This window comes from Agelaius phoeniceus, chromosome 4, assembly GCF_051311805.1.
Source record: "Agelaius phoeniceus isolate bAgePho1 chromosome 4, bAgePho1.hap1, whole genome shotgun sequence".
Lineage (NCBI taxonomy): Eukaryota > Metazoa > Chordata > Aves > Passeriformes > Icteridae > Agelaius > Agelaius phoeniceus.
In genome coordinates this window covers 13,249,497-13,262,513 of record NC_135268.1, presented here as the reverse complement: position 1 = coordinate 13,262,513, position 13,017 = coordinate 13,249,497, and the positions used below count along the sequence as shown (strand labels likewise).

The 13,017-nt window shown below is 40.6% G+C and overlaps 1 protein-coding gene across 37 annotated transcripts in view; it reads right to left on the bottom strand.

Moving 5' to 3' along the window:
* The window catches only part of ANK2 (ankyrin 2), a 277,436-nt gene that overhangs the window by 111,802 nt on the left and 152,617 nt on the right, over positions 1-13,017 (bottom strand). For all 37 annotated transcript variants that reach the window (XM_077176874.1, XM_077176876.1, XM_077176877.1 and 34 more), the window contains one exon: positions 5,627-5,728. In XM_077176874.1, the coding sequence (XP_077032989.1) occupies positions 5,627-5,728 (102 nt within the window). The remainder of the gene's footprint in view (positions 1-5,626; positions 5,729-13,017) is intronic.

Here is a 13,017-nt window from a genome sequence, read left to right as displayed (position 1 = left end):
AAGGCCATGGTAACAGGCTGCCAAAAGCAGAGGAACACCCTTCTGCAGCCTGGTAGTCAGGAAATGTTCATGAGAAATGTGGTTTCAAACCCCATTACGTGGGAAAAGCTACAGCAGCCAGAACACGCTTATTCCAGAGGAAACACTCTTACTATGGAGCTGCAGAGCCCAGGGATAGCAGTAGTGCCATGCCCTGGTCAAGGATAAATCCTTAGCCAAAAATATGTAGTGAGGTTGACCATAATCACCAGGATGAGGAATACTGTCTGTGTCGGGGAATATTTTGCAGGCCGAACACGTTTCAGAAAACTCTGGTCTTTCTTGGTTTTTAATCTTAGCTGAGTATCAACTAACCATAATTACTACCTACAGTGGCTGAGAGCTTCAAGCTAGTATTTTGTGGGAAAACATAGTGTTCTCCTCACTGTTTAAGAACAAAGACCTGTTCTGTATCTGATCTCGCAGATTCTCTCATCAGCACTTTCCATGGGAAGCTGAAGGGCAGCTTGTCCTCCTCACAGCGTACACAGCTGATGTATTGCTGCAACATGTCATTAAACTTCTTCGCTCTTTAGGAACAAACAGCAGAGAAACTGCAAAATTCATGGCCCATAAATGCTTCTGAATACAAAAGGATGAGGATAAGCCTCTGTTTTAGTTTACTGTGTGCCAAAATATGGAGAGAGCAAGGCTCGTCTCAGTGTTTAATCTCTGAAAATACTTGTATTCCTACCTCTGAGGCACATATCTGTTGATGTCATGTTAAGCACCTGAAAGTTGATATTGCTGCATCCACTGAGTTTCTTCACAACACAGGACTTGTTTTTAATGCATTAAAACATGAGCAAAAAGAATAGTTGAGGTCCAGTAAAAAGCTTACAGGAACAAACTCTTGCTTAAAAATAGGACTATAGACATTCAAATTCCGTAATTCCTTAAATAAAGCAATCTGGGGTAAGCAGTAGCAAGCCCTGCACTTTAAATGCTGAGGCCCAGCACAACCAAAGCCTTAAAGCAACTTTTGTTCTCTTTCTCCCTGATCAGAACCAACGCTGCAATTATTTCCCAGCCCACGTGGCTGATCCCTGCTACTTCTAATGATGGAATCTCAGATTTAATCAATGCAACTCCTCCGTTCCTGTCAACTGGATTTTTGTAGTTCAGAACAACAAAGGTTTCTGACACGTCCCTTTTTGCTCTCCCCTGCCCACCAAAAAGTTGGGGAGGGTGAAATTAGTTGTCTGCTAAGCAAAACTGAGCCACATAAGGACAAAGCCTGCATATGCCATAACTGCCATTCTTTTGGAGACTCCTTGGTGATATTAACTCCCATAAAATAACCTAATACTAAGCCTTCCAAGCTGGTGGTTCTTTATAAGTGTTTCCTCCCTGCAGTGCCTGATTCCCTCAATTCCCTTTCTCCTCTACCACCAAGGTAGAGACGTCAATTCTCTCTGTCCCAAGGAGTGCTACAAATGTGCATGTACCACTAACTGCTCACAGCACTTCCTGTAGTGCCACCCGTGGTATTTTCACTGCACTGGAAAACTCCAGGGGTTTCTTGCACATCCTAAAAATCACCAGCCTACACTTATTCCCAATATGACAGACACTGACACTGCTCTTGTCTGGAAATCACCCAGAAAAATTCCCTGCTACCTCTGCCTTTTTATTCAGTTGCCTCACAGAGCAGTCCTCATTCAATGGAAGCTCTTTCATCACTGCCTGGTTCAGTATCAATCCTGCTGTGCCATTTATTCCTTCTGGGACATCACCCAGATCCCATAGCTTCTCCCATTCCCACCTAACCCTATTGTGCCAAAGCCAATTGACACCATGGAAAGCTATGTCTTGGCAGTGCATCAGATCAACCTGTAGTTCACAGGACATTCTAAATCAGCCAAATCAGTGCTCTGTGGGCTTTTACACCCTTCCCTCTAAGCTCAGCTCTAACTGACAGGTACAGACAATAACCTGGCAGTCCTAGAAAGCTCAAGTCACCTTCTGCTGGTGAGAATTAGTGAGAATGACAAAGAACTTGAAACATAGAAATGGGGCAAAGAAAGTGTTTGAAGGAAGTGGGGAAAAGGTTCTATGATAACAGCCCAATTGCAAAGCATAACTTCAAAACACAATGAAAATTAAAAAGCTTTTGTGATTAACGCTGTATGGCGGCAGTAACTCCTTTTACCAGCAGAAGCAGAAACTAGAAAGAAGTCTTTGTTAAACTCAAATACTTTTCTCTCTTTAATAGATGGCTCTGCAAAGTCTCTCCTCTGAATAAATCTCTCAGGGAAGTAAAATGTGCATCTGGCAACCTCTTTTCAAGAGAGATTTGGGAAAGGGTACATTAGAGAGCTGGGCATGGCTTTCTGAAGTCCAAATGTTTGTTGAAGTTCTTCCTAAAAATATCACAAAGAAATTAAGTGGACAGTGGGAAAAAAAAAAAAGAAAAACATAATCAGGTTATGAAAATTCTCCCTTTATGTTGCTTTATAGTCTAGGAAGTCAAGAAACTGAATTAACCTAGAGAGTGACATCAAATGTGGTCCTGCTGACCTCATTATGCTGCAGTGCTCCTTCAGACCATAACTGGCACTGCTGGGAGAGGCAGTGCCTTTCCACTTGGAAGGAGGGAGGGAGGGAGTAATTAACAGCTGTGCTCTGCCTCTCTGTCACCGAAGGAATAGAGACCAGCTGAATTAAAAGGAAGCCAACAAAACGAGAGCAAAAGGCAAACTGACAGAGATTCAAAAAGCCTTGGAGCTGGAGGTCCCCAGACCAACCTCATAGTTGAACCCTGATCTGTTCAAGGCATTAGACTTCTCAGAGGAGCACAGAAGACTTGTTCAAAGCAAATGCCAATGCCCATCACATTTTTCCTTCCAAGACATCACCCTGAAAACTGACAGGTCTCCCAAGACAAGATGGAGAAATGTTACTTTATGTTGCCTTTGGATCCCCAATTCAGTTTCAAAAATCAGCAGGCAGCTGATGAACTCAGAATAGTCAGAGTTTGGGGTCTAACTTCTGCTGGAACCTTGGGCTGCACAAATGCACAGTGTAACATTTGTTTTGCTAAGCAACATTTTGAACAAGATGCAGTAGCAAGTAGCTTTCCCTTGCTACATTAACTAGAAACAGTAACTACATTCTAAAAAACTACATTTGTAGCATAGGAAAGCAGCTTTAAAGGAAACATATTTACAATTGCTATTGGTTATACATCCTATTAAATACCAGGAATTGGATTTTTTTAAGGGACCCCCCCATAAAACTGGGGAATTTTGTCCCCTAACATTTTTAACTCTCTTCTGAAACAAACAGAATTGATTTATGATTTTCAGAAGAGATGACAGTGCTTGAATTCAGATTAAAGTAGGCAATACTATAATAGGTGAACTTGTTATGATGGTAGCATTCAACAAAGCATATAACTATATAATTGTTTTATTAACTACTCTGTGTTCAGTATATCCAGAAACATTAAGCTCCATCATATGTTGGCAACAGTTACACTGGGAAAATACTTTGATTATCTATAAAGATATATCACTCTGAAAACTCAGGATGTGAGAAAAAAACATTGAAACTGAAGAAAATCTCCTGGTGTTCTCTCCATTCAGGAAAGCTTATATTTAACATTATGTATGGTTTTCTCATATGAGATCTAATCTAAAAATAGCATTTTACTGAGGAAAAATACCCTGCATATACAAAGCTCCATTTTTAAAAGAGCCTTGAGATATCTCACTGTTAAAAATAAAACACACCCCTGCATTTTGCACAGACTGTGTTTGCTTCTCCCCTTAGACAGCTGGAACACAATGACATGGACACCCCTGCCAAACCCTGAGGAGGAGACAAAGGAGGAGGAATAACTTGAAGGCTGCCATGGCTTACTCAATATTCCCTGACCTCTAGCAGAGGGAGTCTGCTCCCACTCCCAATAAAATTTACAATACACCAGTGATGCTTAATCACTGGAAGCACTGAGGATCTTGGTTACAAAAACCTCTGTAAGCAATTTTATATGGTACCAGAACTGGAGTCTGCCAGAAGCTGAAGTGCTTGGTCATGCTCAGTGGATGGTGAAAGCTTTGATCTCCCCTACATGGAGCTTGGTCACCAGCTGCAGGTGGGAAGCACTTTCCACAGAGGATAAATCTGCAGCAACTTTTGCCATATTCCTCCCATAGCCACCAGGAGAATATGAACACTGGGAAAAAAGCCTTGCAATGTTCCTAAGTAATTATCATATTAACTGTGCTCTGTCCTGGGGGTGAATCTGTTTGTTAATATTGGTGCTTATAACAAAGATGGAGAACTTGCAGGATCTATTTGAACACAAGAACTTGAGTCTAGCTTTACTCTCTCCTAAGTGAGAAACTTGAAGTTTGCCAGGTCACATCCCATAAAATTCATGAAGTTTTCCTTGAAAGTAAGTGTTTTAAAGGAAACTTTCTCCTAGACAGTAAGACAAGAACATTCCTGTATGTTTTTAACAAGCAGAACATGAAAAGCCCCAGCTCTTATCCTCCTCATCATTAAATTCCTTGGCACAGCCAACAGATCTGCTCTCACTCCTGTGCCCCAGCTTCCATTTGACACATGCCTTCTTTAATCATCTGCAGCTTTCCTTCAGCAGGGAACGTGATAGCACCAAACATTTTAGATTATTTCACTCCTGATTTCCCCAGTTAGTCTTTTTTTCTTCCCCCCCCCGCCCCCCCCCCCCCAAAAAAAAAAAAAAGAAATAGTGGTCACAATTCTGGGATTTTACGTCCAAATGGCTTAACCACTGTCCAGTTAGTGGTTACTCTGATCAAATCTGGCTAAGAGTTAGGGGAAACCCGGGCACCATAAAGCCTGAGCTGTCAAATTCCCCATCAAAGAAACTGCAGTGGTTTCACTAGAAAGCCAAGACACTTCCCAGAACTGATGCAGACACTTACTTGCATATTTAAGTCACAGTTAGAGTCTTATTAAACTTGATGGTTCTAGTCACTTAAATAAATGCTGCAAATGCAGGTCCCTAAGCTATGAAGCCAAAGTAACCGGATTTATATGACAGAGCTACAAAAGAGCCAAGCCAAAACATTGTGTCACATTACAGTCACATCAATGGTGAAACTTTAACAGTGTACTTTTACAGCAGTTATAACTTTCTTGAAAGAAGAGACAGCATGTTAAGCACAACATTTAAGTATCTTTTATGTTATGTTGTAGATATTATTGACCAGTGATAACAACACATTTAGTTTTGTGAAACAAGGTGAAAGCCCATGGCTACCCCTTTAGCCATCTGAGAGTACCCAGAACTGCACTGCCAGTGCAGGTGATTGCCAAGATTTTAATCTGCTTGGGCACAAATTATCTGGGCAGCTACAACTACATCCACTCAAGTGCTTACCTACTCCCTGAGACCTTACAAAAACAACAGGGGAAGCCTCAGACTCCCACACCTGAGCTCTCAGGGGATCAGGAGCTTCACGTGGGACGGCTAAGGAAAATCCATGGGCTGAGCACGTCACATTCAGCAGGATAAAGAGATAAATCACATCTCTACAGTGCCCACGTTTCTTACAATTCACTCTTGCAAGCTTGTGTCCATGAAATATCTTACCTGATTACAGGTGTTAATGTCTATTCCACTTTTCAGGTATTCCACTACTTTGTCCAAATTGCCAGCTCTGGCAGCTCGGAGAAAGCTTGCATTGCTGTCAGACTGTAAAAAGAGAAGAAAAAAATTCTCCAATTACCCTCTGCTTAAACCAGAGCAGAAAACCTCATCAGTGGTGAAAGGTTTCCACATTTTATGCTGCAGTAGAATAAAGCTGTGAAACAACTGAGTTTGAATTGTATCTGCATTAATTAGCATATTTAAATTAGACAATAATGGCACAAAAGAACTGCAGACCTGTCAGAGTGAGCAAAATAGAGCAATAATTGCCGACACTCAAAATTTAGCAAGAACTAAAAAAACCAACCAAACAAAAAAAAACCCAAAAAACCCAAACAACCATAAATCATAGTAACTGATATTGTCAACAAGAAAAACATAAATGCATCAACTTGCTAACTGTAGTTTTCTGGAGAATTACATATAAATATATAATCTCTTTATATATATATAATTTTATGGATTATTTATCTATCTATGCATGTTGTTTATAGATGTGTATAGATGTTATTTACAGATTTAGATCTATTATTTTTAGATACCTATGCTCAAAGTGGGCAGAACTGCACATGTAGCTAACCTTAGAACAAAGCGGATGAAGTACTCAAGGCTGAGTATCCAAATCCAGGATCATGCTGCAAACATTCCCACCCCTAAACTGCCTGCTCTCATTAAAAAAACAGATTCAGAAATCCTATGAAAATAAGCTTTCATTTTTTAGCCAGATTGTGGGATATACTGTTAAGCAACAGAATGTGGAACACCTCAGCCCTCTTGCCTTTGTCTGTGACACAAAACAGAACCCAGAGGTAGAGGACGGCCCACACTCCCTCGGGCTGGGACTCACTCCTACTCATCATGAGAATATCCTAAACCCCTCCCGCTTCCAGCCACTTATTTCACTTGCCCAATCCATTCCAATGCATTTTTTTTTTTGGTCACCCTGCTTATCACTCGCTTCACAATCCCCGATTCCAACCTATTTTAATCTGCAACAGATGGATGTCATCAAAATCAGCCTCCTTACAACTGTGCTACATGCCAAGATGAAAATATGTCTTTGGGAGCACATCCTTTCCTGGGATCAGGATATGCTCATAAAGACATCAAATTACGTTTTAATATTTAAGTATCTTTGAAAAAAATCATGTCTTGGTAAAAACATTAACAAACAACAAATATCTGAGTGCATGAGGGGTAAATCTGGACACACAGGTTGGAAAAAGCAGCTTTGCCCTCAATAATACACGTTTTACCTTCTTTCTCCACATTTTTTTCCTGCTTTACTACTACAACAATCATTTACCATAGCAAAACTACAATCATCAGCTTTATACTTTTAAAAGGTTAAGAAAGAATGATGTAACAAATTACCACCTACAACTTTAGGTTCTTAGGGATGAACCAATCATTGCTTGTTTTTCTTTCACACAGAATAACATAAAAAGCTAAAAGTGCTGACATCTCAGCTATTGCTGGGACCTCAGATTGTAGCTAAGCCCACACAACTCTATGTCATTTGTTTCTGGCTAACAAGACACAAGCAATGCTTTCCAAGCAGATTCTCATTTCCTTGATTCATAATTTTATTACCTCATAATCAAATTACTGTAGTGTACATCACTTCCAGTCACTTCAAAACACTTTCCATACACCGGAATAATGATCATAATGCAGAACATTAACTTCTTGTCTACATAAAGAGTATTTCAGCAGTCCATATGCTTCATATATAAATTCCCATACAAGTACAAGAGACTGGCCACAAAACATTGAAAATATTCTGCAACATGTTACAAGGATTAGAAGACTTAGAAATTGAGAATACTCAGATCTATTTTCCTTCCCAGTTGGCCAAATCTAATTTTTCATAGGTTGTCATTAATTTGTCCTTTGTCCCATTCTTTTAATGCTTTTTTAAAGCATTTTTGTCAGCACGACTCTCTCAAACATTTATTCACTTTAGCACACTTCAAATTCAAATGCATTTTGACAAAATCCCCCCAGAAAACAACAGCAGCAGTTTCCTGTAGTCTTACCATGTTAGAGAAGACAATGAATCTGGATCTGTCAGTTTTTCCAATGGATTCCATAATCTCTTGAAATATTTTGTTACACAGCCCCTCACAGTCTTCTGAGCTCCTCACAGCCCCTCAAGGTCCCTCATGGCCTCCAGAACCACTTGCAGCCCCTCACAAATCCCTCAGAGCCCCTCATGTCCCCTCAGAATCCCTCACAGTCCATCATGGCCCTTTAAGAGCCTTCCAAAGTCCCTCCGAGACCCTCATGGCCCTTCAGAGCCCCTCACGACCTCTCACAGTCCCTTTAGAGCCCTTCAGAACCCCTCACAGCACTTTAGAGCCCCTCAAAGTCCATCACAGCCCCTCATGGCCCTTTGGAACCCATTATGGCCCCTCAGAACCCTTCACAGTCCATCATGGCCCTTTAATAGCCTCCCAAAGTCCCTCCGAGACCCTCATGGCCCTTCAAGCCCCTCATGGCCCCTCACAGCCCTTTGGAACCCCTCATGGCCCTTCAGAGCCCCTCATGGACCCTCAGAGAGCCTCAGAACCCCTCACAGTCCATCACGGCTCTTTAGAACCCCTCAAAGTCTCTCAGAGCCCCTCATGGCACTTTAGAACCCCTCATGATCCCTCACAACTCCTCACTGCCCCTCAGAGCACCTCACAGTCCATCATGGCCCTTTAGAGCCTCTCAAAGTTCCTTAGAGACCCTCACAATCCCTTAGAGCCCCTCACAGTCTCTTTAGGGCCTCTCAGAACCCCTTACAGTCCATCACAGCCCCTCATGGCCCCTCAGAATCCCTCACGGACCCTCTGAGCCCCTGACAGCCATTCATAGCCCCTCAGAGATCCTCAGAGCCCCTGACAGTCCTTTTAAAGCCTCTTAAAGTCTGTCAGAGACCCTCATGGCCCTTCAGAGCCCCTTCACAGTGCTTTATGGCCCCTCAAAGCCCTCATGCCCCATAGCCCCTTCACCATCCCTCATAGTGTTTCTCACTGAAACCACCATATCCATCTTTATAGTTTGGTGACCGGTGAAGAAAAGCTGTCAACAAACTGTCATTTGAAGGCACTTCCTTTACAAGAAAGAAGACAAAAACACAGACCCAGAGTCCTGTGCACCATATGGTATTTATCACATCCCCTCTTCCTAAGCACACACCCCTGAGCGGTTTTCTTGAGAGTTTTACACACTTTTACAAGCAGATCATGCTTGAAAGCAAACACTCTGCCACTGAGGAAAGGAAAGGTTTACAGGAGAAGAGCTCACCTTAAGCAGCAGCAACATGTGAGCACAAGAACATGAGTGTCCTGTAATTTGGGAAGCCCCAAAGCCAACACGTTAATGTGCAAAGTCCCAGCTGGCAGCTCTGCCCTCCACCCTCAGCCCAGGCAGCCAGAATTAAGGTTCACGCTGTGTACATGCAGGCCCTAAGGTCAGTCAAATCAATACATTATAAACCTGATACAAGAATATGGTGTGAGGGATTAGAAAATACTGAGATGGTATTTTATAGTATGGGTTGAAATCACCACATGTGGATTTAACCAGCTTTTTCTAATGCACTGCTCTCAATACATACACAGTGACAGAGCATCACAAGTCCTCACTAACTACTTTTTGAAAAAGGAATTGTGTTTGCAATGCAATTCTAATACACAATATAGATACAAAGGTAAATTTATATTAGATAACATAAGAAATTGTTCCCTGTTAGGGTGGTGAGGCCCTGGCACAGGTTGCCTGGAGAAGCTGTGCCTGCCCCATCCCTGGAAATGTGCAAAGCCAGTTGGACAGGGCTTGGAGCAACCTGGGACAGTGGAAGGTCCCTGCCTGTGACAGGAGGTGGAACTAGATGACACTAAAGGTGCATTCCTAAACCTATGACTTTTGGGAATATTTGGTTTTATTGGACATTGTAGACGTCTCCTATCTTTTAACTTTTCTTATGAACTTTTGACTGAGGATAGGTAATTCCAGCTATAAATAAGAATTGTCAGATCACTAGGAACAAATAAACTGCAATGTGAAAAACATCAATATAAGTACACTCACAGCATGGACACAAACATTTCTTTATAACTACCTAGCTGTCAGATATTGCATAAGGAAATACAAGAAATGATCAAGTGACTATATGAATATATGATTGTGGATTCTCCCTCTTTCTTGCTAATTACATTGCTGCAATTTAACCTGAATTTGAAACATATATTTCAGGGAATCTCAGCAAATAAATCATATACAGAAATTAGTGTTTTAATCAAATAGACCTTCCCTTCTGGTTCCTCTGTCCCCACTCCAGCTGCCCTTCCTATTGCATTATGTACCACATCACTTACTGCACACAGCCTGTTTCTCAAAGACATTTTATAGAGAAGTGCAAAAATAAATCCTGAAATCATATGCTGTACCAAATCCATAAAATATTCAAATTTGCTAGTGAAAACCAGCTTCATGCATAAGCAGGAAAGACTGGGGGAGTAGAAGGCTTCAGTTTTCAAAGGATAGCTTTCATCATAACATTATCCAAAAAATATTTGTTTTAAGTTGTTTCTGCAGAAAAACTATTCCTGCAGGCTGGATTTGAGTTTTTCCCCATCCAAGTAAGTTGAATGACCCCAGTCCAAAATCAGAAATATCTCTGTGAGAGAACACAATCCAGCACTATGGGCCTCCGAATATTTCTCATCTACTAAACACAGTTTGTAAATGGAATGCTGGCAAAAAGATAATTCAAAACTCAAGCCTAATGTCCAAATAGGTTAAATTAAGGTGTATTGTTTGTATATTACAATGTGTATCTGAGTGGCAATAACCCTTTCCATCTTACATTTCAAGCATGGGCTTGGGAATGCACTGCTTTGATTTTATGGAGAAAAATTTACTCAGCTGTAACTTGTGAAGGTATTGCCCCTGAACAGGACATGAGAAAAACCTGCTTTACATAAATAAAAAACCTCAAAACTCAAATTGTTGTTGGTTAAAAAACCTTCGATGTTCAAGTGAATCCTATGCTATCATTGCAGGTAAAGCCAGTGTTAAGCCACAATTAATCAATATGGCAGGGGTAGGTGACAGTGTTAATGCCATTTAAAAACTCCAGAGTTGTGAGGCACTGTTTGTACAACAGCTGTTTCTATAATTAGCAAAATGCTGATAGCTTGTGAACTCTTCCTCATTAAGAAGCTCCTAACTGATTGCTGGCTCATCATGTTAGTATATCCAGGGAATGCCTGGAGTTGAGAATTCAGCTCATGGCAGAAGGAAAGTTGCACCTTCTAAACTCAAATTTTCATGGTTTCTTGATGCTATTCAGTACTTAAAGATGCAAATGGAAAAATAACAGGTATGCAAGCAGATATTTTTCTTTTTTTTATTCCCTCCTTTCTAATGTGCCAGTTTAAGCTCTCATCCTTGAGACAACCACTAAATTTTGTCCCAGTTGGCTTGGCTATTCTCTGATTTCAGGAACCATCTGTTCCAACCAGCCATCATTTAATTGGGTGCAACTCTAAAAGTGGCACAGACCAGGTGTTACTGTTACCCAACTCACTCCTCACATACGGATTTTTGCCCATTAAGGAATCTTCCTCCATACCAGCACTCAGATGCAAAAGATGGGAATTCAAATAAAACGCTTTTCCTTATGGAATACTTTCTGTAAAATTTGCCAGCAAGTTTATCAGTGGCTCACATTTTATCTACCGTACACTGATTGTTTTTTTATTCAGCTGAAAGTGCTGCTGATCTCCAAAGGGCATCACACTAGAATATGGAGCAGTGACTGCAAAGAGGCAAAGGGTTTCTTATATGTTTAGCTTTTAATTAGACCCCCAGAGCAGAGTCTGAGCCTGCAGTTCTGATATACATACCATAATGAGAGCTAAATATTCCACTTGCAACGGCACAGGCTCAGTAATCTAACACTGATAAATGACTTAAATGAGATAATAACAGCTATAATGGACACATATTTTCCCAGCCCTTAATGAAATAACATTAATCTTCTGAAAGAAAAGAAATACAACAGTGCTTTGCTTTCAAAGCCACTTCCTTTGCCCATAAAAATGTATGTTTTCATTCAATTCATTTACTGGGAGCGATGAAGGAAGACAGATTAAATCACAGATCCTAAAGAAATTTCAGTGTCTAAATTCCTGGATAAACAATGGGCCAGATTTTCTTATTTCAATATGAAAACAAGAATTTTTATCACTCAGCTTTTGCCATTCAACCATGTACAGGCATTTCAGATCAGATTCATCCTGCTGTGTACCTTTGTTTGTATGCAATTTTTTCATGAATAGTTGAACTGAAAATCCCACAATTATAAAATAATAGCTTTCACTGAACAAACATCATGTTCTCATAATCTAGAGCAAGTTCTTATCCAGGAAAAAGACACAACTGGCCTTACAAGAAACTAATATTTGTTAAGAAGAATCCCAGGATTTGTGAGATGTGAAGAGGAAGATCAGATTTCAGAGGTAAGAGATCTCTAACAAATTAAATATTCTCTGCCAAGATGGAGCTAATAGCATCTAGTAATTAATTATTTTAAAATGTCAAAGGTCTGTCTCTCTAGGTTGATATTGATGGTTATAAATCAGAAAAATAAAAATATTCTTTAAAGCACATATTATGAACCTGAATAATTTAAGGTGCTTGGACTACTTAGGCAAATTAATCGTAGAACATCATGAAGGATATGGAAAAGCTGGCACGGTTACCACTTCTTCTGGCACTGAGCTAGAGCTGTGGCTGGAGATGCCCTCACCACGCTGTTACAGACATTGCGGATGTGACCCCACACTTTGCCATGAAGATTGTGGGTATTTTCAGCAAAAATATTTTGTAATAACAAGTGGGTGAAAGAGGTACAAGAAGAAAGAACGCTTTTGTGCTATACACTACAAATGATCCAGGATTCAAACAATCCTTGATTTCAAATCAAAATATTTTTAAACACAAAAAATTATTCTCTGACCCAGAAACCTGGGATGGCATTGACCAGATTCCTTCCAGTATGGGCTGCATTCCTCAGAATGAATATTGTCTCTGCTAAGGGATGTGTGGGAGCCCAAATCACGCATTGCCAGAGCAGGTGGGAAGGGTAATGCTGTTTGCATTTATTATACATCTTGGTAAAAGCTTTCTTGTGTCAGACAAAGAGGCTGCAACCCAAAGGAGACACTGCATGCAGCAAGATTCAAGATTTAGAGTGTCCTCAAGAAATTGCTTTAATTGGTATGACTGGAGATGGAAAGAACTATGGCAAAAAAAGAAGCTGAGAAAATAAACTAGGT